Genomic DNA, 25,032 nt, shown 5'->3' with positions numbered 1-25,032 from the left:
TACACCTATTGACTTCTGACGTGTTTATTTAACCCAGTTATGATGTTTTTTTAGAGCAAACATGGCTCAAATCAAGACATTTGTTAACCCAAATGTGCAACCGAAGCGTCATTACGCATTTCTCCAAAGGTTTTCTCAGCTGCTGTGATTATTATAACAGCCTCTTGTCCCGTGGGTTTAATTTCATTAAAGGCCCCGCATGAATATTTCTATTAAAGCAGCGGTGAAATATGGAGCCATTTAGTATTGGCCTTCACCGATCAGCAGGATTTATGGCTCCTTTTCATCACATCCAGGGGAGAAGGAATTAATAAGGAACCCAAGATGGAAACGAACCCCCTTAAAAAAACCTCTGTAATTACTTTCACAATTAACTAAAATACAAATCAAAGTGACAAATCGGGAGGGTTTATATATTAATTACCCCGGGTAAATGTGGTCATTATGAAAAGGCAATTTAAAGGGACCTGCGCTGTGTCAGATGGATTCCTCCAGGAAACTGCTTTTAAAAACATTTGTGGATCATAATCATTTTTCTGTCTTAATTTCAGAGTGAGATAATTACAGAGACAGGAGGACATCTGAATATCAGTCTCTTTGGGAAACTCAATAACGCTGCTTAATTGGTCTGAGGCGTGTTATCAATACGCTGTGACTGGAGAGTATTCCAGGTCCCCTGCAGTATTATATACCGTATTTTATTCTGTATGTTATATATAGAGAGCTAAAGGCGCAATCATGTGTTCTTTTAAAGCCTTTATTCGTTCAGCCGATAAAAAGTATGAGGATATAAGACAACAGTTTGTTGACAAAAACAGTAAGAAGTTCAACAATGATAATAAAATACAACAATTATACAAATAAATGAATAAAATATAATAATAATAATAACATAAACTGTAAAAGAACATCTAGTAATAAAAGGAGAATAAGCAAAATAAATCATAATTAAGATAATAATTAGCTACAGGGTTAATCCATAAAAACGTAAATCTGCTGTGATCATGAGCAATATCAAACATAATGACCAGTTAGTAATAACAGCCACAATAATAATCATCTCCTTCTTACACTTATTTGTGTAAAATATCATAAAATAATAAAACCATCCACTTTCTGATTGGCAGAACAGCTCACTTCCTCTGGTTCATTTTCACTAATTGGTCCATTAATGATCATTGTGGTCAGTGGTGGAATTTCACCAAATATCCTACTCTGATATAGCATCACAGGCAGTGCAGCAGGGATGAACAGGTGCTCTCAGTAGAGGTCCTGGGAGGTCGGCTGCAGAGGCTGTAGCCACATCAACCCCCAGGCTTTTGGGGGGTCCGAGGGCAAGCAGTGGGACAGACCATCAAGTCACTGGGAGAAGCTGCTGAAGTGGCTGTGAAAAAAAGGAGGGTTAGAAAGTAGGATAGGTAAAAGCAACGGGGTGTTAACGAACCACTGAGCAAGGAACCTGATGACCCCAGGATTTTATTACCCCTTCATCCACTCAAGAAATCAACTCAGCTCAGCACATATAATACGTAGTTAAAAGTAAATAGTTATTAAGGTTTATCTTTGTTCACATATGCAATGAATGTGGAGGATTTCTAATATTTGTATTTAATTATTAAACCAATGATTTATCATACAATAACAGTGCAGGGTCTCAGAACCTTCTCAATGCATCTAGACGGGAGGCGGGCTTTAGCTGCTTAGATGTGATTGACTCAATTTCTGTCCAATCACATCTCCGATATGGCAGGAACCGGAAGCAGCTCCGTCGGCTGTTCCCCTGTGTTGTGTTGATTTCTGAAGGAAAGGAATACTTTGGATTAACTGTCTTTTACACACGTATTCTGCCCGTTTAACTCCTGTATCCAACACTCAAAGGTAATAAACGCTTCTAATTGATCAGAATGTGACGGAAAAAAGACAGAAAAAGGATGTAAATTAGCCAAAGTTAGCCGGTTTTAGCTGCTATGCTAACTAGCTTCACTGCTAACGTCAACACGCATGTCGTTTCTAATAAATGTGAGAATAAATACAGCAATATTTTATCAATAAATGTGTGTTTTAGTGGTGTCTCCGGTGATACTTTGAGTGAGATGAGGTTAAAAAGCAGGTTTTAGATTCTGACAGCTGCTGAGTCATTAGCTAAGATACCGGCTAGCTAACTATTGTACCATCATTTAGAACAAATGTCAGAATCAGACATACTTTATTAATCCCGCAGAGGGAACAGCACAAGCAAAGAGCCAAAAATGGCATAATAAGAGGCATGCATAAAATATTAAAGATAAAGGTAGTAATTACAGAAATTACAACTGACAAAAGTAGACAACAGAAAGCCTTTAGAGTAGTGACAGCAGTAAAATGAAAGGATATATTGCACAGATGTATTACAGTTAAATTGTCTAACTTCGTCTCTACTTTCACTGTCTGCTGTACAAATAGGTATTTAATCAGGACTTGTGTTTCATTTTCTCTTTCAGAAGGCGACCTCTGAATCAGTCCATGGTAAACATCTAACAATGTTTAGCTTTGAGGGAGATTTCAAGACAAGACCCAATGTTTCACTTGGAGGAGCGAGTAAAAAGGTGAGTGTCATTTGACTCCTGTCAGGGGAGATAAAGGGGAAATTACTTGGTAGAAAGTAGCGGCCACTTACAAACAGTCATATTCCTTACATGTGCTTAGTCATAATCACATGTTATTGTTTGAAGTGGTTTCAAGTTCTCTTTTGTTTTGTAGGAGGAGAAATCATCTCTGCTGCACCGCACGCAAGAAGAAAGAAGGAAAAGAGAGGTAAACAAGAATTCCCTTTTACCTATACTAATGTGCAGTATAGAGTTAATTGAACATGCATGCAGCCCACACATGTCATATATTAGTTTTAAGATCCTATCGTACGCTTTAAATGTTTAACAGGATGTGTTCTTTTAACTGTTAGGACGAAAGAAAGCGACTGAAGAATGCTATTATTATCCAGTCCTACATACGAGGCTACCATGACTTGAAACGACAGGTGAGTCTGTAGGCACTTTACACAATTATATAAGATAATATTACATTGTAAGTAACTAACTTAGGAGGGTAGGATGTTAAATATTAAGAGGTGTGCTTGTCAGATATCCTCCAATGACGTTGTGTGTCAGCAGAGGGAAAACAGAAAGCAATTCATGCTGTGTCTTTGATTATTTGTGCATCCAATGTGGTCTTACTTCATTCAAAAGATGATAATATTGTTGAAAAGTGCTATGGGATATGAATTTGTGGGAGTGACAGCTTGGAAAATTATATTTGTCATCACTCTAAAATACATTTTAAGTCTTTAAGCTCCGAAAGTTTCCAAAAACACTCACTTGACTCTATAAAAAAGCTCTAGTAACTACAACCTGTGTTTTATTATATGTATTACTGCTTTGGCTTTATGGATACAATCCCCACCTTTTCATGTTTCATAGTCTTTGTTTCTTCCTATTCATAAAACATTTGAGTGTGGGTTATCTGTAAAGATAAGCCCGTCTATAAAAGTTGATAAAACCCCACCTTTGTCTTCCAGTATGCCATCCAGAGGGCCCGGTTTGACGAGTGTGTGAGCCAGACGCACGGGGGGGGACCTCAGCAAGCCCTGGACGGTCCGACTCTCTGCCTCTTATCCAGACAAATCATATTTTTCTACAGACAGAGCGTGGATGCACATCGACTGGTGAGAATCTGACATATCGTTGATGCACGGTTCAACACAGACGTCTGATGTACAGCTCCCACATTCTGTTTGTCTGGCTGTTTCCTACAGATATGGTTGTGCCAGAACCTGGTAAAGCACAGCGGTCAGTTTGTGAAGCTGCTGGTGGGCCCACAGCGACAGACATGTATGTTCCAGATCAAGAGGATCTTAGGCTTCTGCTGCAGGTATGAAAAGGAATAATGGATGCTGCCTGATGCATGTGATTCTTAGTAAAACTGCATATCCCTCTTTCTGTTTCCCCAGACTCCTTCAGAACTGCAGGGATGACAGTTTAAATGTGACCGTCCCCATGCGGATGCTAGACATTTTTTCTTCAGAGAAAACCTATCTTCCCGTTATTCCAGATGCTAACTATGTAGCTTCGTTACTCGAGCAGATTTTGCACTATATGGTACAAACAGGTGAGTGGAATCAACCTAATCTCAGCATAGACACAGTAAACTTTCCTACACCTATCATCAAGCAGTAAGGGTTGTACAGAGTTTGTGAATGTGTGCCCATACCAATTAGTCTGAAGTGTGTTTGACTTATTTTATCTGCACATGGGTACGTCCTGTTCTGACTGGAGACTGAGTATATACAGTATATCAAGTACATCTATGAGTGTTTACGTTTTTCCACAAGTATGACTCCTTTCTAGAGGAATGTTTGGAACTCTTTCATACACGTTAGCACCAAGCGTCTTGTTTATATTCATGCAAAGTGAGTTGAAACATGAGTTAACATGCTTTTTAAAATCTTAATCCCCCCTTCAGGATACTACAGGTCGCTGTACATCCTGGTGAATCACAGACTCCCCTCCAGTCTGGAGTACAGTGACGCTCCATCGATCCCAATGGCAACCACGCTGTTGGAGCACATCCTGAAACCTCTGCACTTTACATACTCCTCCTGCACAACAGGCGCAAGGTACAGCACCACGAACAACTTACTCTCATATATTCACAGTGTGCATGCGTTCACGAGCAACAGACCTTTATTAAGTTACTTCACTAGGTTAGGGTATGAGAGGGAATGACACTTTTTTGAACAACACAATTGAAAGTGCTCTAAAAATGAAGAGAATGAAGATATAGTGCAACAAAAACCCATGAAATGACATTTAAAAACATCTTAAAACAGGCACTAAAGAGCAAAGGACTGTGTAAAAGGTATACAATGAAGAATAAAGGTAACAGTGCTGTGTAAGATATGAATAGTGATTTGATTTAATAAAAATCAGCAGCAAAAAGTACCTGGATTTAAGAGTTTTCAGCAGACCTGCAGCTTTCTGGGAGTTTGTTCCAGATATATGGAGCATAATCACTGAAGAAAAGCAGAAAAGAGAACCAAACAAGGATTTGTTATCAAGTTTATAAGGTATCACTTGTATGCCAGGACTCCACAATGCCTCATATTTAGCCTATCATTGAACATCTTCTGTGACGTTCGTCTGGAGCAGGCCGACATCAATTTAGTCTTCCGTTATTTACAATAAAAGGAGTTTGACAAATAAGTTTGCACGTTAAAGGATGATGAGGATTCTTGAGCAATTTTGAGGGAGAGGAGAGTCTTTGTCCCGGGTGCATTCTCTAAAATATCACCCATTAAACCGATCAGACAAACCTCAGCAGGTCTGTTGTCTCCTCTAGTCAATGCTGGAGCCGTAATTGCTCCAGAGACCAATTTACAACGAGCCATAAAGGGCCACCAGACTAGCTTGCTCGCCCCGGTGCAAAACACCCGAGTGTTTGCCCTCAGTTTAGGACATTCTTAATAACAAACGACAAGCACCTCTTTTGTTCTTTGAAGAAAAGCGAGGCAGGAGTGAGAGGGACTTGTGTACACACCGACTCCCACGGCTAATTATCTGACTCGAGCCTCCAGATGTGTGTCACAAAGCAGCTCTGTTTGCAGACTCAATATTGGAGCTCTGAGGCTGCAGAGGGATGTTAGGAAACACCTCTCGGCTCAGTTCTGTGTGAACTGACCGTGTTCTGGCTCTGGTTTTCTATTTATATCATGCCAAGTGGTGCAGAATCTTATTGAAATTGCATTAATTAGTGCAGTATATATATATTCTTATGTCCTATGCATTGCGTTAACTGGTCCAGTGTGTGCGTGTGTGTCGTCCTGCAGGCAGTTTGTATTCGCAGCCTTCACCGAGGAGTTCATCTCGTCGCCATTCACCGAGCAGATCTTTCATTTCTTCATCCCGGCTCTCTCCGACGTGCGTCTCTCCTTTCCCTTCGAGGCCTTCCTGAGCTCCCTGCAGACCATCAGCTCGCCCTCCGCCGCACAGAGCCGAGCACCCTGGGTGTTCTACTTCGTCCTCTCTGCAGGGGAGAACCGCTTAGGTGTGTTTTATTCTTTATGCTTTAGAGAGATGAAGTTGGTGTGAAGAGTGACGGAGATATGTGTGCGTGTGTGTTGCAGGCTCTCTCTCAGAGGAGGGTCTCCTGCTGTACCTCCGCGCTCTGCAGTCCCTGCTGCCCCTGCTGCCGGTGTCAGAGAGCAGCAGCCGGCCGGAAGTCACCAGCGACTCGGAGGATGACGACGACACCGGCATCCATCATCAACCCAAGCAGGTGTGACACACACACACACACACACACACACACACACACACACACACACACACACACACACACACACACACACACACACACACACTGAATCAGCATTGCACATTTTCCGTTGTTTTCACCGAATTCTATCCCCCCTTCTCTGTCAGGATGACAGCCGGATCTCTGTGCAGCTGATCACGGAGGAGTGTGTTCACAAGCTGGACACAAAGCACCAGACCAACGCCCTGCTGAACCTGGTGTGGAGGGACTCGGCCAGCGAGGAGGTCTTCACCATGATGGCGTCCATCTGTCACACACTCATGGTGCAGCACCGCCTCATGGTTCCCAAAGTCAGGTAAAAATACGCTCATAGGATTAAGAGTTATCATTAAGAGGCCCTGAAGTGTGCTCTATAGGTTTTAGTGCATGTAAATGGTCTGCAGAGGCTAAAATCCCTCTCTTAAATGGGTGGAATAAATTTAAGAAAGCAGGTTTTTTTTAAATCAACACACAACTTATATTACAGCGTTTTTCATTTTTATCTCCCATCATAACGTTTTACTCGTCCTGTCAGGGTCCGCTCGGCTTTTAGAGGGGGCTTGTTTACACCCCCTGCCTGATGGAGGGGGGGGGGCCGTGTGTTTATGTGTTTCTGCGCTGTAAGCAGGAATGTAAATAACGGCGCAGCGAGGCAGCCGGTTATCAGTGCTGCGCGCCCGCTGGCATTTACAACCGGCGGAGGAAGCGGGGATGTCAGGGAAGCTGTCACTCCTGGATGGGGGCAATTACCCCTCCACCCCCCACCCCCCCATTCTCAGGTTGATTACATTAGGGCCAGGATGTCAGAGGTGGTTTGGGGGAGTGAGGAGGGGGAGGATAGTGCATTGAGTGACGGGAGGTTATCCAGACTGAGCTGCGTGCATGGTCAACCTGCTCTAGTTAATTATTAGAGCTGCAGGTTGATTTAACTCAGAGGGAGGGGGGGAAGTACTCAGAGTGTGTACTGGAGTAAAAGTAGAAGTACTCAGATCTTGTACTTGAGTAAAGTAGAAGTACTCAGATCTTGTACTTGAGTAAAAGTAGAAGTACTCAGGTCTTGTACTTGAGTAAAGTAGAAGTACTCAGATCTTGTACTTGAGTAAAGTAGAAGTACTCAGGTCTTGTACTTGAGTAAAGTAGAAGTACTCAGGTCTTGTACTTGAGTAAAGTAGAAGTACTCAGATCTTGTACTTGAGTAAAGTAGAAGTACTCAGGTCTTGTACTTGAGTAAAGTAGAAGTACTCAGGTCTTGTACTTGAGTAAAGTAGAAGTACTCAGATCTTGTACTTGAGTAAAGTAGAAGTACTCAGATCTTGTACTTGAGTAAAGTAGAAGTACTCAGGTCTTGTACTTGAGTAAAGTAGAAGTACCAGAGTGTAGGAATACTCTGTCACAGTAAAAGTATTCTAAATGTTCCTCCAGTGAAAGTAGAAAGTACTCTCCTCTAAATGTACTTAAAGTAGCGACAGTAAAAGTACTCATTGTCTGATTGGTCCATTTCAGAATAATATCTCTGATATGTTTTATAATGATTGATCATTGAAGTGTTCTCAGAGCTGGTAAAGGTGCAGCTAGTTTGAATGGCTTTGTATACTGCAGGGTAGCTGCTGGATTTACTGCAGGTGAACTAAAGTCTGATTTAAGGGCTGATTAAATGTACCATCATTAATCCTAATCTGCCTAGCAACTAAAGGGATTAAACGTGGGACCCTGTATCTATGTTTATTTTGAAGCCTGAAAAAGAATGCATGAAATCCAAATGATCTCTCTCTGTGATAAAACTCCAGAGGAATCTCCCGTCTCTGCCTCGTTCCCCTTAATTTTTTACGGCTTCCTCCTTCCCTTCGCTTTTACCATAAATCCTGCCCTTCGTCTTCCATCATTATTGGATATCTGTACAAAATAATTAGCTCACTGAGAAAGATTAATCACTGCAGGAGTGGACGGGATAGCTTTACAAGAGGCTAAGGGGAGCAAATTGCATCCCTGCCTTGATTTACTGCTCGCACAGCAGAAAAAAAAAAGGTAGAGAGGAGAGAGGCTGGCCGGCACGCTTCCTTTTTAATAAATATTAGGATTTGGAAAATGGATTTCTGATTGGTTTGCTAAGTGTCCTTATCCCTAAATGTGTTGAAGTAGCTACGGTGTAATTTCCCCTTAATTGTTTAGCTCTTAGCACTCTTAGCCGATGTAGCACCCGGTTGCTAACGGGCCCTGCTCCGATGAAAGCCCTTCATTTGCTTTTGAACGCCGGCTGTGACTCTCGTGTTGTCGTGACATAAGGAGCACGCTGCTGCTAAACAAACGGGTTGATCGCTCGTTTTCGCTTCATGAAATGAACTTGTTATTCACAGATCCTTTCAATGCTGCGAAATGAAATGATCCAGGCTTCATTCATCGAGCTGATTTCCACACACACACACACACACACACACACACACACACACACACACACACACACACACACACACACACACACACACACACACACACACACACACACACACACACACACACACATGATGCCTTGACTTTGTTTATTAGCGGTTCATTCCTTGATTGAAATGGGGGGGTTTGAGTTTTATCTCTCGAGGCCGTGAATCAGCATGTCAGCTGGCATTTTAGTGCTTTGTTTCCCATTTCAATCAAACACCCGCACCACTTGTTCTGAGCCTCTCTCTGACAGATGGGGCACGCACCATTCCTCAGGGCGCTCCCCAGGCCTGTCTGACACTCGGCTCCTAATGCTCAATCCCACTTTTGGTCTCAGCAGATTGAATGGGATTTTGAGCATTGAGATGACACACACACACACACACACACACACACACACACACACACACACACACACACACACACACACACACACACACACACACACACACACACACACACACACTCACATTACTGCCATTGAGATCCACCTGGAGAGGGATGCTCCTGTGGTTCTCTTCCCCAGGTTTCCCCCTTAATCTGTGAGGTTTCTTTGGGAGTTTTTCCCCCTGAGACCAGAGGAGAATTTCTGATATACACTCCTCCTCCTGACCTTTGCTCCTCTGCTCTCCTGAGAATACACGATGCCTCCCCCCCATTAAAGGCAAGCATCCCTATAGGTGTCCCTCTCAAGCTTACTTAGCCACATTATTGTCACCCTCTGTGTGAAAAGCTGTGCACTTTAGGACACACACACACACACACACACACACACACACACACACACACACACACACACACACACACACACACACACACACACACACACACACACACTTGAACAAAGAGCAGCTTCACACCTTGGTGCCACAGTGGGGTTTGTGAGCCCTCCTCTGTGTTATCATGTAATTCACTGCGAGTGTCGAAGCATTTCTGGAGCTCCGGGGTCACGACGAGGGCCAGGCATCCCCTTCTCCTCCCCTTGCGATCCTCCATTGTCTCCCCCCCCCCCCCCCCCCCCCGGCCATTAAGTTAAATGGGGCTCCAGCAGGAAGCCTGTTTATGACCCTCGCCAGCAACTAGTTTACTAATGGAAGGTGCCTCGCCTAAATAAAGCTTAATGGCTCGTTTAATCTCCTCTTCGGACCTCGCGAGGTTCTAAAAGACGGGAGAAAGGGCAAGAAAATTCTACGAGGGAAATGTTGGCCTGGTTTATTCCCCTTCCTTCTCTTTAACTCGTGTCCTTCTGTTAACGGGGCGATGTTTACAGTCTGACAGATGCAGACAGATTGACGGAGAGTCGTTTTACTGTGATCACGCTGATTGTGTCATGTCTTTCCCCTCCTTCTCTGCAGACTTCTGTACAGTTTAGCTTTCAACGCACGCTTCCTGAGGCATCTGTGGCACCTGATCATTACCATGACGACAAAAATGATCACAGGGTGAGTCAACGAATAGCTGATTATTGGCACAGGTATCTACTCCAGGTACAGAATGTAACGAAATGTTCAGAAAAGGGTGCCAAAGTAGTTGGAAATCCCTGTGTGGATAAAAGTGAGGAAGAGGAGGCGGCATTGCACCTGTCCCATTGTTTATGAATCCTCTGTAATCCAGACAAATCTGATAACTTTAGGGGGTAATTGGTTTGTTTTGAAAGCCACTGTACCTCATACTTCTTCCTCCCCCTCTCAGCTCCATGGTGCCGCTGCTGCAGCTGATCTCTCGAGGGTCTCCGATGTCGTTCGAGGACTCGAACCGCATCATCCCCCTCTTCTATCTGTTCAGCTCGCTCTTCAGCCACTCGCTCATCTCTGTGCACGACAGCGAGTTCTTCGGTCACGAAATGGAAGGTAGGGAGATGGATTTCTGGATCTGGAGTCATCGCAAGGCCTTTAGTTTTGAAGCTTTTTTTCTGTACTTGCAAATATGTACAATGTAAGGGACGCCGTGCAGGTAAGATTGCAGCCAGAGGTAGAAGAAGAACAAGTTCAAAATCCTACGGTGGATTAGCACAGTGGAGCTAATTAATGGGCCACATGAAGGAGTTAGAATAATGAGAGAATAGTCTGACATTTTTAAAAGTCGATATTTGGAACAAATTTCAGAAATTAGAAGAAAAAAAAGTAATAATTGTGAAGAAATAGTCGGAAATTCTAATTTGGAAAAATGGAGAAAACTGGAGATCTGAACCTATAATTAAAGTCAATATGTTGAGAGATTGATCAACATCAGAGACTGCACCGACCCCCTTAATAAACTGGAGTAAAACGTTCAATATTGGCTTCTAAAATGTAGAAAAGTGCCTCAGAATTGTACCTAATTAGACCACTTCACTAAATGTAATGCATTATATTCCACCAAGTATTGAGACACACAGACCCACACACAGCCGCCACGTGCCGTCGTGTAAATGTGAAAATCAATAACAAGATAATGAGCCTCTCCCTCTCCACAGGTCAGACTCAGTCCTCCATGATGCCCTTCACGCTGCTGGAGCTGGTGTCCCTGTCCCGCTGTCTGAGGGACGCCTGCCTGGGGATCATCAAGCTGGCCTACCCCGAAACCAAGACGGAGCACCGGGAGGAGTACATGGCCGCCTTCCGCAGCGTCGGGGTGAAGACCAACACAGCAGTGCAGCAGAGGATCCAGGCCGAGCAGAAGCGCTGGGTGCAGCTGTTCAAGGTGAGAGGTGTTCAGCTACACACACTACAGCTGAACGAGCATCACAAGAAGAGTTACTCCTTAAAGTGTCACGTTTCCAGGCCATGCTTTAAGGTTTCTGCCTGCTTCGACCGCTGTTGCTATGCCTATTTGCTTGCATATAACCTCATGCATGTCATTGTGGAGCATTCGTTAAAGGAGCTGTTAAATCTGTCATAACAGTTACAGCCAGGCCCATTTCCATATAATACCCAGGCTAGATTATTTCAATCGAAACACTCCTTTCTCAAGCACGTCATTTTCCTCGAGCGCCGATCAATCTCCAACGCCGAGGCAACCGGAGTCGGCAATAACGGCGAGTGCAAAATGTTGTAAGAGGCGCTTGGCGATGGGTTTGGAGCGGGCCTACCCCCTGACTCGGGGAATGAATAAGCATTCCTTAATCAGCCCATCGGGTTAAGTGCAAGCCTTAATGTGCCTTTCCCAAACTCCGGCGTGACACCGTTCTCCAAACATGGCCAAGAAGAAAGTTCCATTAGCAATATTAATACAAGCTTAGTTGATCATTTTCATTCAATTAACTTCTTTCAATTAAATAGATAGCTCGACAATGGAGGTGATAAAAGATGGGGAGGGACGGCTGATGACACGAGGCAAACATTAGCGTGTTAGGGGTCAGCGGCGTTAAACCGACTGTAAATCCCACCGTTCAATTTGGAAAATGCATTCCCCCTGCGCCCCACTTCTTTAATGGGTCGTTCCCGCTGACAGGAGGCCTTTGAGCAGATCTTTTATAAAAAACACACCCACTTGCTCTTCACGTGTTTGCCACCTTGTTCAATTTGAAATCCTTCTGTCAAAGACTAACGGCCAAGAACAAAGCCGCCTAATTACCGCTAGGAGAGAGGAGAAAGGGAGGTGTGGGATGAGAAGCAGAGCCAAGGAGGATGAAGTTAATGCTGTTTTCTGCCTCATTTCCTCTGGATAAACAACCAATGGATGACCTCAACCTTGTCTCTGCCTGCTCATGCATACATGCTCGATTTCCACGAACACAGCCGGGTCACCATGCTTCAACGCACAGAGAGGACACACACCGTGGCACACACCATGATTGATCGTCTGAGGTACCAACGGATAATAAAGATACAAATCCTGGATGATCAACACTTTGAAATACAGTAGCTTTAGTTTTTAAGAGGCCCTATTCTGCTTTAGTAGTGTGTCGGTTGGTTTTAGTGCATGTAAAGGGTCTGCAGCAATCAGCCGATGCACAGAATTATAATCAACTAGTTTTATAACTGATGTAATTTATTCTTGCAAAAATGTCAGAAAATGCATTTCTTTATCTAAAATGTGGAGATGAAATGCTTTTCTCTCATTTATATCAAATAAAAGAGGATATTTTGGGGGTTGCACTGACAAAACAAGACATTGAAAGGATTTTTGAGACACTGTAAAGAGGAAATGAACGGTAAAATGTACATAAATTAAATGGAACATCCGCGCTCCTATTGGCTAGCACTGTAACGCATAGTACGTGATAGGCTAAGGGGGCGGGACATCTCTAAACTGATTGAGCAATCACAACAGAGCCAGCTTAGCAATCAGAGCAGACTGGGCTCTGGTTTCAGACAGAGGGTGAAAAGAGGCGCTGCAGCACAGGCAGGAGGAGAAACATAAAGAGCTTTCTGAACATTAAAGCATGGAGACATGTAAATACTAATATGAACCAATTAGCAGAATAGGACCCCTTTAAAGTGAATGCACGTTGACCAATCATAACAATGTATGTCAACGGCTCTGTGAGCGCCACAACACAACACATATCTCTTGAGTTTAGAGCCCTGCTTGTTCCTGCAGTGCAGTGTGAACCCCGCCGTCTCTTCTCCTCTGTTTTCCTTTGGCTGATGTCAGCAGAGCTCGCCAGTAATTAACAGGGCTGGACGTTGAGGAACGGCACGGGTCGTTTTTCTTTTATACTCCCCATAAATGGCGCACTAATGGCTGATTTCTCAAATTGCTTTTATTTCCGTCTCTCTCTGAGCGGAGGCACCTCATCCTGTTGGACTGAGAAGCCTCTCCATTCAAATTCCCTTATCTCACAATGAAGTGGATGATGTAGGGATTTAATTGTGTGTGTGTGTGTGTGTGTGTGTGTGTGTGTGTGTGTGTGTGTGTGTGTGTGTGTGTGTGTGTGTGTGTGTGTGTGTGTGTGTGTGTGTGTGTGTGTGTGTGTGTGTGTGTGTGTGTGTGTGTGTGTGTGTGTGTGTGTGTGTGTGTGTGTGTGTGTGTGTGTGTGTGTGTGTGTGTGTGTGTGTCGCCAGGTCATCACTAACTTGGTAAAGATGGTGAAAGCTCGCGACATCAGACGACCCTTCTGTCCCGCAGGTCACTGGCTCTCGGAGGAGGTCAACATCCGTGCAGATAAGGTATTTCCCTCTCACCTCAGCTGATTACAGTCTCTATAAACACACTGTTGGACCTCTGATGCTCCACAGACTTGGATACCTCTAATCTAGACCCTATCACTTGCCTCTTGTCTCTCAAGGTCACCCAGTTGTACGTGCCGTCTGCGAGACATGTGTGGAGGACGCGGAGGATGGGCCGCATCGGTCCACTGCAGTCCACACTTGATGGTACTGTGATCTCACAAAACAAAAAGCACCATAGCTGTAATAATAAGAGTAGTTTGTTGTCTTTTCCTGGTTTTAGAGGCTGCATGACAGTCAACTCATTTGCTGTACCGTTATAGCTGTGCAAAACTAATTAGATCTTAATGAGCTTAATGTGGGTCTTTGAGCACTATTTGAGAGAAAATGTGGGTAGGATTTGGGGTAAATTGTGCAAAAATGAGGCGTGCAAACACCCTGAAACTCCTTGTGAATGTAGAGGGAAATGATCCATGTCTAAAATAGATCATGCAGTATTTCTGTCGCATGATATTATATAGCTGATGGAGGTGCAAATTGGACAGTCGTGAGGACTAGAAAATGTCCCTAAAAGTGATCGCCTAATATCTTTTTCCCTGAACCTCACAAGGAAAAACCCTCAGAAAAGTCATTAGCTTTCCTTGTTTGAGCACATTTTAGACGCTCCAATTAGACTCTGACGCAGGCCGGGCTTCACCATCCTCACTGAGCTTCTGTGTGTGGTGTGAAAACAAGCTGATAACAATGTGTGTATGATCTGCCCGATCCCACTCACACGCTGTATGGGATAAATCCAATTAGAGTGAAAGTACCTGATGAACCCAGCCACATTGTGTGTGTGTGTGTGTGTGTGTGTGTGTGTGTCCCCGGCCTTTTCTCATTTCCTTAAATGGACAGGCCCCCGGCTGATGAATGAGCAACGTATTGACCACTCCGGGGCCATATTTCTCCCCAAAGATGGAAACCTGATGGGGAAAATACAGATCAGATTGACTAATTGAGCAGAATAATTGAGCTGCAGTGGGTGCAAAGTGAAGAGCGGTTTAGCCATTGGGGCATTTTCTTTTTAATACTGGACAAACATCAGCTTAATGGATGAAGCCTGGCAGGTGGGAGGGCCGCTCTCAGTGGGTCAATTAAAGGATCTTACTTAGAGAGCAGGGAGAGAGGTAATGATGCTGTCACACCGTACCCTACTACCAGGCTGTGTGGAGGAGACATGTCCCAGCAGCGTCTCTACTGGTCTCCATGCTTTAATGTTCAGAGAGCTCTTTATGTTTCTCCTACTGCCTGTTTTCACCCTCTGTCTGAAACCAGAGCCCAGCCTGCTCTGATTGGCCAGTCTTTAGGCAGTGATAAGGACCAGAAGTTTGCCTTGTGACCCTTTTTCTATATATAAAAAAATAATTGGTGTCGGAGAGAGAAATGTATTGACTTGTGTCTCTCCCTGCAGTTGGTTTGGAGCCTCCTCAGCTGTCTGTGTCTGAAGAGAGACATCTGGCCATCCTCACAGAGCTGCCGTTCGTGGTTCCCTTTGAGGAGCGAGTCAAGGTAACGCACCTCTGTAACTCAAACACACAAATGTGATTATGCTGCAGCGTAATATACAGCATTATACACCACCAATCCCATTTTGCAAGTGGATCAGTGCTACTTTTATCCATCATGGTGCTGCTTTCAAGCCGTGTGACATCCATCTGTGTAGTATATTAGTCCACAGTTCAATTATGGTATGTTAGTTCGTTTTTAAAGTATTAAAAGGTGTCATCAGGTGTGCTAATGGGCAAATAATGATTGCTTTTGTCAAAATAAACCCAAATGATGGTGGGGAAAATCAGGATTATGGTGTCATAAGTCGAATATTTTAATGAAGGTTAAAGGTTTTCTGTCTGACAGCTGCGTTTGATTACATTCTTTACTGCTTTTTAGTGCTTGTATTGATCGCCAGTCTGATTTTTTGCTTTTAAAAACCTATTTTCCCAACTTCCTTTTGCTCTAATCTTCCAAAAAAAGACATAAAATATGAAGCTCAGATGATAGAATTTATACTAGAGGATGTGTCACTGACCCTGCCTCGGGGCTCACATGTGTCCTGTAGATCTTCCAGAGGTTAATCTATGCCGACAAGCGGGACGTGCAGGGGGACGGCCCGTTCCCCGACGGCATCAGCGTCACCATCCGACGAAACTACATCTACGAAGACGCCTACGATAAGCTTTCTCCGGAAAACGGTACAAACATTAGAGGAGTCCGGATGGTGCAGGGTGGGATTAAAGATGAAGGTCTCCTCGTGTGCGGTATTGACTTTCGGGAAAACCATAATCGTGCTTTGCGATTATTATAATGGACCACATAAAAGCAGAATCAATTATTTTAAGTCACCTCTTTTGTGTTTTAAATTTGAAAGGGCACTCCGGTGTGGGGCAATCTGATTAAAAAGAGTAGTGGGAGACCCCCGGGCCGAAGACATGATCTATATCATTTATGTGTCTGTAAGTTATGGCCGCTCTGATTTATCGCCGCACATTAATTATTCTGAAAGATGACCTTTTATAGGATTTGATTTGAATATTCTGCGGGTCAGGAGGAAGTGCTTTCTTGCAAAATGTTTGTTGGGATAAAAACGGCGGTAAATGTAAATGGTATTGGTTTTATATATTTACATTAGATTTCCAGGAATAATCAGGTGATTCATCAAAAGTTCAGATATTTTTTTGCAGCTGTTGCAGCTTGCCTAAATTGTGAATAATATGCATAACTCTCTGAAATTGAAATATTAACGGTTTTTTGTGCCTAAAGGACTAAAATAAAATATAAGAAATAATAATAAAATGTATCAAATGGTTTTAGATGATGCTAAATATTCAAGGTATCGGGCTAATGTTGGGCTATAGAGGAACTACAGCACGGTCACATGACTTCACGTCACCACCGCTAAGCTAAAGGAGGCTAATGTTGGGCTATAAAGGAACTACAGCACGGTCACATGACTTCACGTCACCACCGCTAAGCTAAAGGAGGCTAACGTTGGGCTATAAAGGAACTACAGCACGGTCACATGACTTCACGTCTCCACCGCTAAGCTAAAGGAGGCTAATGTTGGGCTATAGAGGAACTACAGCACGGTCACATGACTTCACTTCACCACCGCTAAGCTAAAGGAGGCTAATGTTGGGCTATAGAGGAACTACAGCACGGTCACATGACTTCACGTCACCACCGCTAAGCCAAAGGCGGCTAACGTTAATGCTCCTTGTGTGTCTTCTTCCTTAGAACCCGACCTGAAGAAGAGGATCAGAGTCCACCTGCTGAACGCTCACGGTCTGGACGAGGCCGGCATCGATGGGGGTGGCATCTTCCGGGAGTTCCTCAACGAGCTCCTCAAATCCGGCTTCAACCCCAACCAGGGCTTCTTCAAGACCACCAACGAGGGCCTGCTGTACTCCAACCCCGCTGCGGAGATGCTGATCGGAGAGTACTTCACCAGACACTACTACTTCCTGGGCCGGATCCTCGGAAAGGTGAGCCTTGTCACAGACTGGTCAATGCAGATCAATAGCAGTCAATGTCACGGCTGCACACTGAGAGGTTGTTGTGTTCCAGCAGCTGACGATGTTCGGAGGGATTGCCGTCATTTGTTTCCCCCGGGGTCCGAGCTTTAACCCGCCTCTGATGCAAGCTTTGGTTTCCTTTAATTAGCCCTTAGCATAATCTGTTGACGGCATTGTTTTCCTGTCGCCTCACTTCTTCTAAGGCACTATTTATTAGAGCCTAATGTTTCTAAATCATCCTTAATGCATGTGCTAGCGATTGTTTATCAAGATGCCTTTTTTTTTTCCACCGCCGCGGCTATCATCTCAACTCGGAGAAGAATTACCTCATGACAAGCGGTCGCCTCTCAATTAGGGCTTCCATTAGCCGATGATTCCTACCTCTTGTTTGTGTGGTGATTGCATTTGGCCGGCACTAAATCAGCGGGGCCGCACAGACGGGACATAAATAAGCGGTCAGAGCATGTGGTAATAGCATTTTGATCTGTTTTACAGTCCAGGTTCTCCTCAAGACGGTCCGGTCCACTTATCAGAGCTCCTCCTCTTCTTCTTCTCTGTATTCTTCACAAGTGAGAAGCGATCAATCAGACGCCCTCCCCACTCTCTCTCTCAATAGCTAATGGTTCAGGCAATTAGGCGAGGGGAAATTAATTTGAATTTGACTTTCAATTAACCCTTCCTTAAGTTCCCCTTTCTCCATAAAAATGGACGTTTGAGTGGCCACTTGAGCGGCGTATTGATATTTGTTTAGTGCGGGGATAAAAGGCAGCCCCCTTTTTATATGGATTGGGATTGCATCACTGCGGGTGCACACTGCGGCTCAAAGGACACGGGAGATTAATATAGTTAATTAATGTCCGAGGCGTGCCATTGTTGTGGGGGTGATGTATTACAGGCGGGAGCGGCTTGTCTGGGGTACTCACTGAAATGGGATTGGACATCAGGCCGGCCGTCATCCTTCTTCCTCAGCCGTCCGAGCCGCTGACAGGCTGCGAGATTTAAGCCTCAGATGGTGTTTCTGGCTTTAGCATGAAAGGATCATTTATCTGTGTGATTCCTGACATGTGTTTTTTTTTTAACCAAATCACGCGTATCGTTGTGTAATATGAGCGTTCATGCCTCGTTAGCAATGGCCTCTAAACTCCGTCAACTGTGAAAGTTTTTCCTCCCCCTCCTCCTCCTCCTCCTCCTCCTCCTCCTCCTTATTAATAGAGGTGCGTCTTAAAGGCATTATAATTTTATTGATTCTTAATGCTGTAAATTAAGCCGTGCGTTTGGCAGCTAGCAGAACGCACCTGCAGCGGAGCCGGCGGTTCTTCCACCTGACGGTGCCGGGATCCGCTTTAATTGCTTTGCCACTGCACTCACTTATATTAAAAAAGGCCCGGGCCATAATAATTAATTCTCTCCAGCCCCCCTCGAGTCATTTTGGCACAATTTCTGGCAATAAACACCCATAAATAAAGCAAGTGGCGTGGAAAAAATAAGGCCACAGGTTTCTCCCATATACTTATCGCTGCCTCTTCCCGGCATAAGTGTTATTGATAGGCTTCAAGGGGCCAGGCGGAGCATATGGTCTGCGGCCGCGGGAGAAATACTAAGTGGATTATTCTGCATAAAAAATAGACAATGTTTGAAGTTGCGCAATTAACCTGTGTTTAGAAAAACAGCGGTGATTTATGCGCCCTGCGTGTGTGTTTAAGATGCATGCATTATGGAAATCCTCTAGATTTATAATCCATTTCGCTGATGCGGTCAGGGTTTTTAGCACTATCATTTATACGGACCTGTATATTTTAATGCCTGCAGCCTGGCTCTTTTTTTTCCTGACTATTCCAGTACATTAGCTTTGGGTTTTTATGAGTCACCTGCCCGGCTCTGGTGCTTAATGGCATCGGAGGTCAAGGTGAGACTTGACATTATAAAGTTTCAACGCGCAGCCGGTGGGTTTGAGATGGATTGTGTTTTGCATTCAGTCACTCGGATGGGACTAGATGTACCCTTTCATCACTTGATTCCTCTTATAATGCAAGTAATCTAGACTAAAATAGGTATCAGTGTCACAGGTGTTGAGCAATGCTACACTCAACAGTAAGAGCGTAAGAGGATCATGTCACTGTGATTGCAATAGACACCATATTAAGAAATATGACAGGATTTAAAGCTGATCTGAGGCTCTAAAAGAAGCCCAAAAGAGGGAGGATTTCTATAGTTTACCTGTAATAAGTATTGGATAAATCCTAATGAGCGGCACCTGAATCCACCTGGTGTTTTTCCTCCACAACATTCAGTTATCTCGGCTATCTAATCATCATGTTTTCTTCAGCTAACAGCCATGCTTCCTCCCCTGCAGGCGCTGTACGAGAACATGCTGGTGGAGCTGCCTTTCGCCGGCTTCTTCCTCTCCAAACTCCTGGGGACGAGCGCCGAGGTGGACATCCACCACCTGGCCTCGCTGGACCCGGAGATGTACCGCAACCTGCTCTTCCTCAAGAGCTACGAGGGCGACGTGGAGGAGCTGGGCCTCAACTTCACCATCGTCAACAACGACTTGGGAGAAGCTCAGGTAACCCGAGACGTGGTTTGATAAGCAGCACTTCTTAATGTGGCTGAAATAGGTGTTGAGGTTGCCTTTATTTCCCCATCTCTGTTCCTGCCGCCCGTTAATAATTCATTTCCCGCTCGACGTGCCACTCGGAGAGATAAAGCACGCTCCCTCTGCCGCCGTGAGCTCTGTTGACAATCTCAAACACGCCTGACAGAAGCAGCGAGTCGCTCCTGAGCACGTCCTCTCTAAAGCTCAAGGCTGCGGAGTGGCAATCCGCCCGGCAACCCGTCGAGTCACCTGTTCTCAGACCCCGCATTATCCCCGGAGCCGCTGTTTGCTCCAACACGTCTTATTAGCTCTTCTCAAACAACGCTCCGGGTTCGATGCAGCCCTCCCTGTCCTCCGCAAACACGAGAGGGAAAACAATTTGCGAGAGATTAGGCACACAGGCGGGAGCAGACTGCCCCACATTCGCCCTCTGAGATAACCAGAGCAAGCGAGATAAGGACAGTAATTCTCTTACATTAGCACACTGTGGAGGGGGGGGGATTACCTGTCCGTGCATCAAACACCTTACTTATAATGCATTTACATCAGAAGCCTTCTTGAAACCATGCTTTGAGGGTGTGTTATGATCATTGACACACACCAAACAAGTGTTTGATAAGAGCTAAAGACGTCATTTGAGCCTAATGATACATTTGACTTTAAAATGCAATATTTTGGTTTAATTTCTCTTTATTTATGCCTGTGTATTCTTTATTTTGCATTACATATTGTATTTTGCTTAATTTATGCTATTTAAAAAATATTTTGCAACCTTAACTTGTGCATTAGCATTACTGTAGCATAGCACGAATTAAAAATATGCATTATTTAAGTAATTATAGCCGTAATTGTGCAGGATAAAAAGAGTGGGTAATGGAAATGAATAATAACTATAATTATAACAGTAAGCATCAGTATTTTCTTACTAGCATACCTGGAAGCTCTATCATGTTGCTTTGCAATGAAATAAATACCAGAAATTTGGGGATTTATAGTAGAAAATAGGAATGAAAGAGATCAAAAGCAGATTTGCGCCTACATTTAGTCGTAGAAGTGATTATTAAATATTTAAAACACACACAATAGATCATATTTAATGCACCAGTTAGTATTTAGTCCTCCTGTTGCTGCTCTGACGGCGTCCTGCACGTAGCTTTATGAATGCTAACTGCTCTAAAGCTAATGAAAAGAGAAGTAGAGGCCAAATGAAATTGGACCAGATGTTCACACTATATTTAGGAACAGTGACACACACACACACACACACACACACACACACACACACACACACACACACACACACACACACACACACACACACACACACACACACACACACACACACACACACACACACACACACACACACACATACGAGCTGTACCTTTTTAATCAGAGTGCATTTTAATGACCTTCCTTTGATTGGATTAAATCCACCTGGCACAATCAACTGTCTCTCTTTCAATGAATTGCGTGACATGAACTGCATAATGAAGAGGTTGTGTGAGCTGAGTACAAAGAACAGCAGGTTCAGGTGCACTTTTAGACAGATGGGGAAACTTCTAAATGCATGGCGTCTTCTGTCCCAGGTAGTGGAGCTGAAGATGGGCGGCAAAGACATCCCGGTGACCACGGCGAACCGGATCGCCTACATCCACCTGGTGGCCGACTACCGGCTCAACAAGCAGATCCGGCCCCACTGCCTGGCCTTCAGGCAGGGCCTCGCCAACGTGGTCAACCTGGAGTGGCTGCGCATGTTCGATCAGCAGGAGATCCAGGTACGCTGTCCACAAAGAATAAGAAACTGTCCCGTGCATCTGAGACATCAACTCAGGAGTCTTTTGTTTCCACAGGTGCTGATATCTGGAGCTCATGTGCCAATCTGTCTCGACGACCTGAAGAACTTCACAAACTACTCAGGTAACAGCTTCACTCAATTCTGTAATAATTGAAAATATTCATTTATACCTGTGTAAATTCTTACCTGGGCTACCCAGTGTTTTACTCCTGTTCCTGGTGCTGGTTGACACCTGAATTTCCCTTTTTTATTACCTTATTTTAGTAGCTGAAGTATTTCAACTTACTGTGATGCCAATAGACCATTATAGGTTTATCCAAGCAATACAATATTGAACTTCCATAAAGATGTGGAATAAAGAGCCAAAAGTTGTCAAAATAAAAGCAAAAGAGGCAACTTTTTCTGACTTGTATACCCTAATATGCTCCAAAAACCTACCACACTAGATCTTAAAGTATTATAACTTAATCTTACATTTCCCATAATGCAACTTCCTCTCCGTCAGGCGGGTACACGGCGACCCACCCCGTGATCACGACTTTCTGGGAGGTGGTGGAGGGATTCACAGACGAGGAGAAGCGCAAGCTGCTGAGGTTCGTCACCAGCTGCTCCAGACCCCCGCTGCTGGGCTTCAAGGTGAGGATGGATGTGTGTTATATTGGTGCAGGTAAATGGTCTGCAACAAACATCCCACTGTGAACTCGGTCGCAGGCTGAACTTTTAAACCCCTGCCTCCTGTGTGACACGGCAGGAAGCAGCTGTTACATGAGCTCTATCTTCAGAACATTATTTCCTATCAGCGCTGAATCATTGCCACTCCTCTCCATGAAATGATTTCCTAATTGGACGCCGTTTCTACCTGCTCCCTGACTTGATTTGTGGGACACTTAGACAGTTTGAGATCTGGGGAAAAAGAAGCAGCAAGTGTTGCTCGGGGCCATTAGGGAGTATTTTATGTGTCCTAACCAGAAGCTGTAATCATCGTATGATTGGTTTTAGTACTCTTTATGACTGTCATTAGTTAGGACAAGCTAATTGCAGTTCTGCCGCAGAGAGAAGGAACAAAACTCTCCTTAAAAAGCGTCTCAGTTCCTCTTCTCTCATATTTAATCAATTTGACTTTGGCCAGTGTGTGGACGTCCACCCCGCCTCCCTCGTGTCTCCTCTTCAGGCCGGAGAGGGCGGTAATTCGTGGGGGAGTCGGCCTCCTGACCCGGCCTTCCGCCTGAGCCAGCGAAGCCTTAATTAGCTGTCGTGGAAACAGCCCAGGATTCATTAGAGGAGGAATGGCTCTGTCAGGAGAAGCCATTTAAAAAAGATGATGAAAACTCTGCATTTCCCCAGAATGATGGCCGAGCTAATGGCACTTTCTCAAGAAGCAATGATAGTTTAATACGGTAATTGTCAGAAAAATAGGGGTCGTTACGGCCGAGCCCCCGAAGAGCCATTTAATCGGATGCTAACTTTAAAACAGAGAATGAGCGCTGATGGAACCGTGGCCTGATGTTTGATTTAAACAATCCCAGATGGACAACATGAAATGATCATTCCCATCCAAGGGTCGGCCTCCCACTCAGTGCCTTTCAAACACCAACCTGCATTTATACTTCCACCTATCAGCTTAATGTCTGTCTTTTAGCATTCATCCCCCACAGTCATTGCTCTGGACACCCCGTCTCATTGCTGGTCCAATCTGTCTCTGTGCCTCTGTTCGTTAATGATCCAGTTTAGCAGGGTTAGGGTTGGGGTATAAGCTTCCCGATATTAACACCTAACGTCCCCCCCCCCCCCACACAGGAGCTGTACCCGGCTTTCTGCATCCACAACGGAGGCAACGACCTGGAGCGCCTGCCCACCGCCAGCACCTGCATGAACCTGCTGAAGCTGCCCGAGTTCTGCGACCAGAACCTGATGAGGAACAAGCTGCTGTACGCCATCGAGTCCTCCGCCGGGTTCGAGCTGAGCTGAGAAAAACAGACACTTCAGACGGGAGTTAAAAAAAAAAAGCGAGCGTAGGGGAAGCAAACGTGATGCACTGACCTGCCTGATTTACTCTGTGTGTGTGTGAGTGTGTGTGCGTGCCAAGCGGAGGACGTGATCACCTGCACACTGAAGCAGAAGAACAGGAGGGAAGCCTTTTTTTTATCCTTTTAAGTAATTTAAATGTTTAATCACGCCTCGGAAACGATGAAGTTAAAACGGAAACAGGCGCCGCCGCTCTCTGGCAGTTATCGCTCACCAAAGATCCAGTGGCGTCTTATTGAAAAGAGGAGGGGCTTCTTCAGGTTTATCCACGATTCATATTGCGATAAACGTACCGAACGCGTGCAGTGGCTCATCCTGCTGGACTAAATTTGGGGGGGAAATGGTTCTATGATTATGGATTTGTGAATATGTATATGTTTACTCTTGTATTATTCATTTATTCAGTATTTGTACAGTTTTTCTTTTGAGCGGGGGCCTCGGTGGTGATCCGTGGGGTAAGGCTTACGACAGGGTGCAGAGAAAAAGAGTGTATGGAAACGAATAAATCCACTTTTCTTTTTTGCATTTAAGTCTCTTTCTTGTAATTTACAGTAATGAGAAGGGACGTAAAACAAGTGCTTTGTGGGGGAAATCTCCTCCCTGGAGTTTTATGGCCTCTGACATATAATTATAGAAACATCCAGTTAAGAAACACTGAGCAGATCCTGCAGATGCATTATCGGGCCGAGCACAAATTAAGATTCTCCGTCGTAAATCCACCTGCCCTCTGATGCAGCCCGGGGACAAATCCATCCCTCTTTGGACTGAATCCATGTTTGCATCCTCCTCTTCCTCTTCCTCTTCCTCCTCCTCCTCCTCCTCCTCCTCCTCCTCCTCCTCCTCCTCTTTGCTGAAACAGCCAACTTCACTGCCTCAAACCCCCCTCGCTCTCACTGGGCCAGGGAACTCAAAGTGATAATTGGGTCTTAAAAAGCGGACTTGTCATTGAAATGAGGGATTCATCTCAATTACTGAGAGATTTATTAAAAAATATTACGGCGTGATGGATTGTAACTGACACAGTTAATGCAGGCCGTTATGAATCATCCTCAGTGCCCGGCATACTTTGAGCCGGGCGGTTTTAAGAGCTAATCAAAGCTTTTAGGCTTGTTGGTCTTTGCTGCAGGATTGTGGAGATAATTCCAAAAGTGCTATCCTGTGTGAGCCTGAGCCTTAAACCAGTGTGTGTGCAACATGGGAGCAGGTTAATCA

The 25,032-nt window shown here is 44.6% G+C and overlaps 1 protein-coding gene across 1 annotated transcript; it reads left to right on the top strand.

The window, feature by feature from the left end:
• The first annotated feature begins 1,747 nt into the window (after nucleotides 1-1,747).
• Nucleotides 1,748-24,345, top strand: ube3c (ubiquitin protein ligase E3C). The gene is made up of 24 exons (XM_063912309.1): nucleotides 1,748-1,878; nucleotides 2,481-2,585; nucleotides 2,740-2,793; nucleotides 2,939-3,013; nucleotides 3,551-3,697; nucleotides 3,788-3,903; nucleotides 3,983-4,140; nucleotides 4,495-4,648; nucleotides 5,858-6,075; nucleotides 6,155-6,306; nucleotides 6,453-6,640; nucleotides 10,113-10,199; nucleotides 10,450-10,607; nucleotides 11,213-11,439; nucleotides 13,746-13,850; nucleotides 13,970-14,057; nucleotides 15,304-15,401; nucleotides 15,949-16,081; nucleotides 17,124-17,371; nucleotides 19,755-19,967; nucleotides 21,587-21,775; nucleotides 21,851-21,917; nucleotides 22,301-22,431; nucleotides 23,593-24,345. The coding sequence occupies exons 2-24, from the start codon at nucleotides 2,520-2,522 to the stop codon at nucleotides 23,761-23,763; spliced, it is 3,243 nt and encodes a 1,080-aa protein (XP_063768379.1). The 5' UTR covers nucleotides 1,748-1,878; nucleotides 2,481-2,519; the 3' UTR covers nucleotides 23,764-24,345.
• Nucleotides 24,346-25,032: the final 687 nt, after the last annotated feature.

The sequence above is a fragment of the Eleginops maclovinus genome, chromosome 21 (assembly GCF_036324505.1).
Source record: "Eleginops maclovinus isolate JMC-PN-2008 ecotype Puerto Natales chromosome 21, JC_Emac_rtc_rv5, whole genome shotgun sequence".
Lineage (NCBI taxonomy): Eukaryota > Metazoa > Chordata > Actinopteri > Perciformes > Eleginopidae > Eleginops > Eleginops maclovinus.
Note: the sequence above shows the minus strand (reverse complement) of the source record. Positions and strands in the feature narration are given on the sequence as shown.

Bases quoted from the DNA above. Each gene is read 5' to 3' on its own strand.
- ube3c (XM_063912309.1), top strand. From the start codon at position 2,520: ATGTTTAGCTTTGAGGGAGATTTCAAGACAAGACCCAATGTTTCACTT. The intron at 15,402-15,948 runs GTAACGCACCTC...TGTGTCCTGTAG, and splicing joins CCTTTGAGGAGCGAGTCAAG to ATCTTCCAGAGGTTAATCTA. The intron at 22,432-23,592 runs GTGAGGATGGAT...CCCCCCACACAG, and splicing joins CCCCGCTGCTGGGCTTCAAG to GAGCTGTACCCGGCTTTCTG.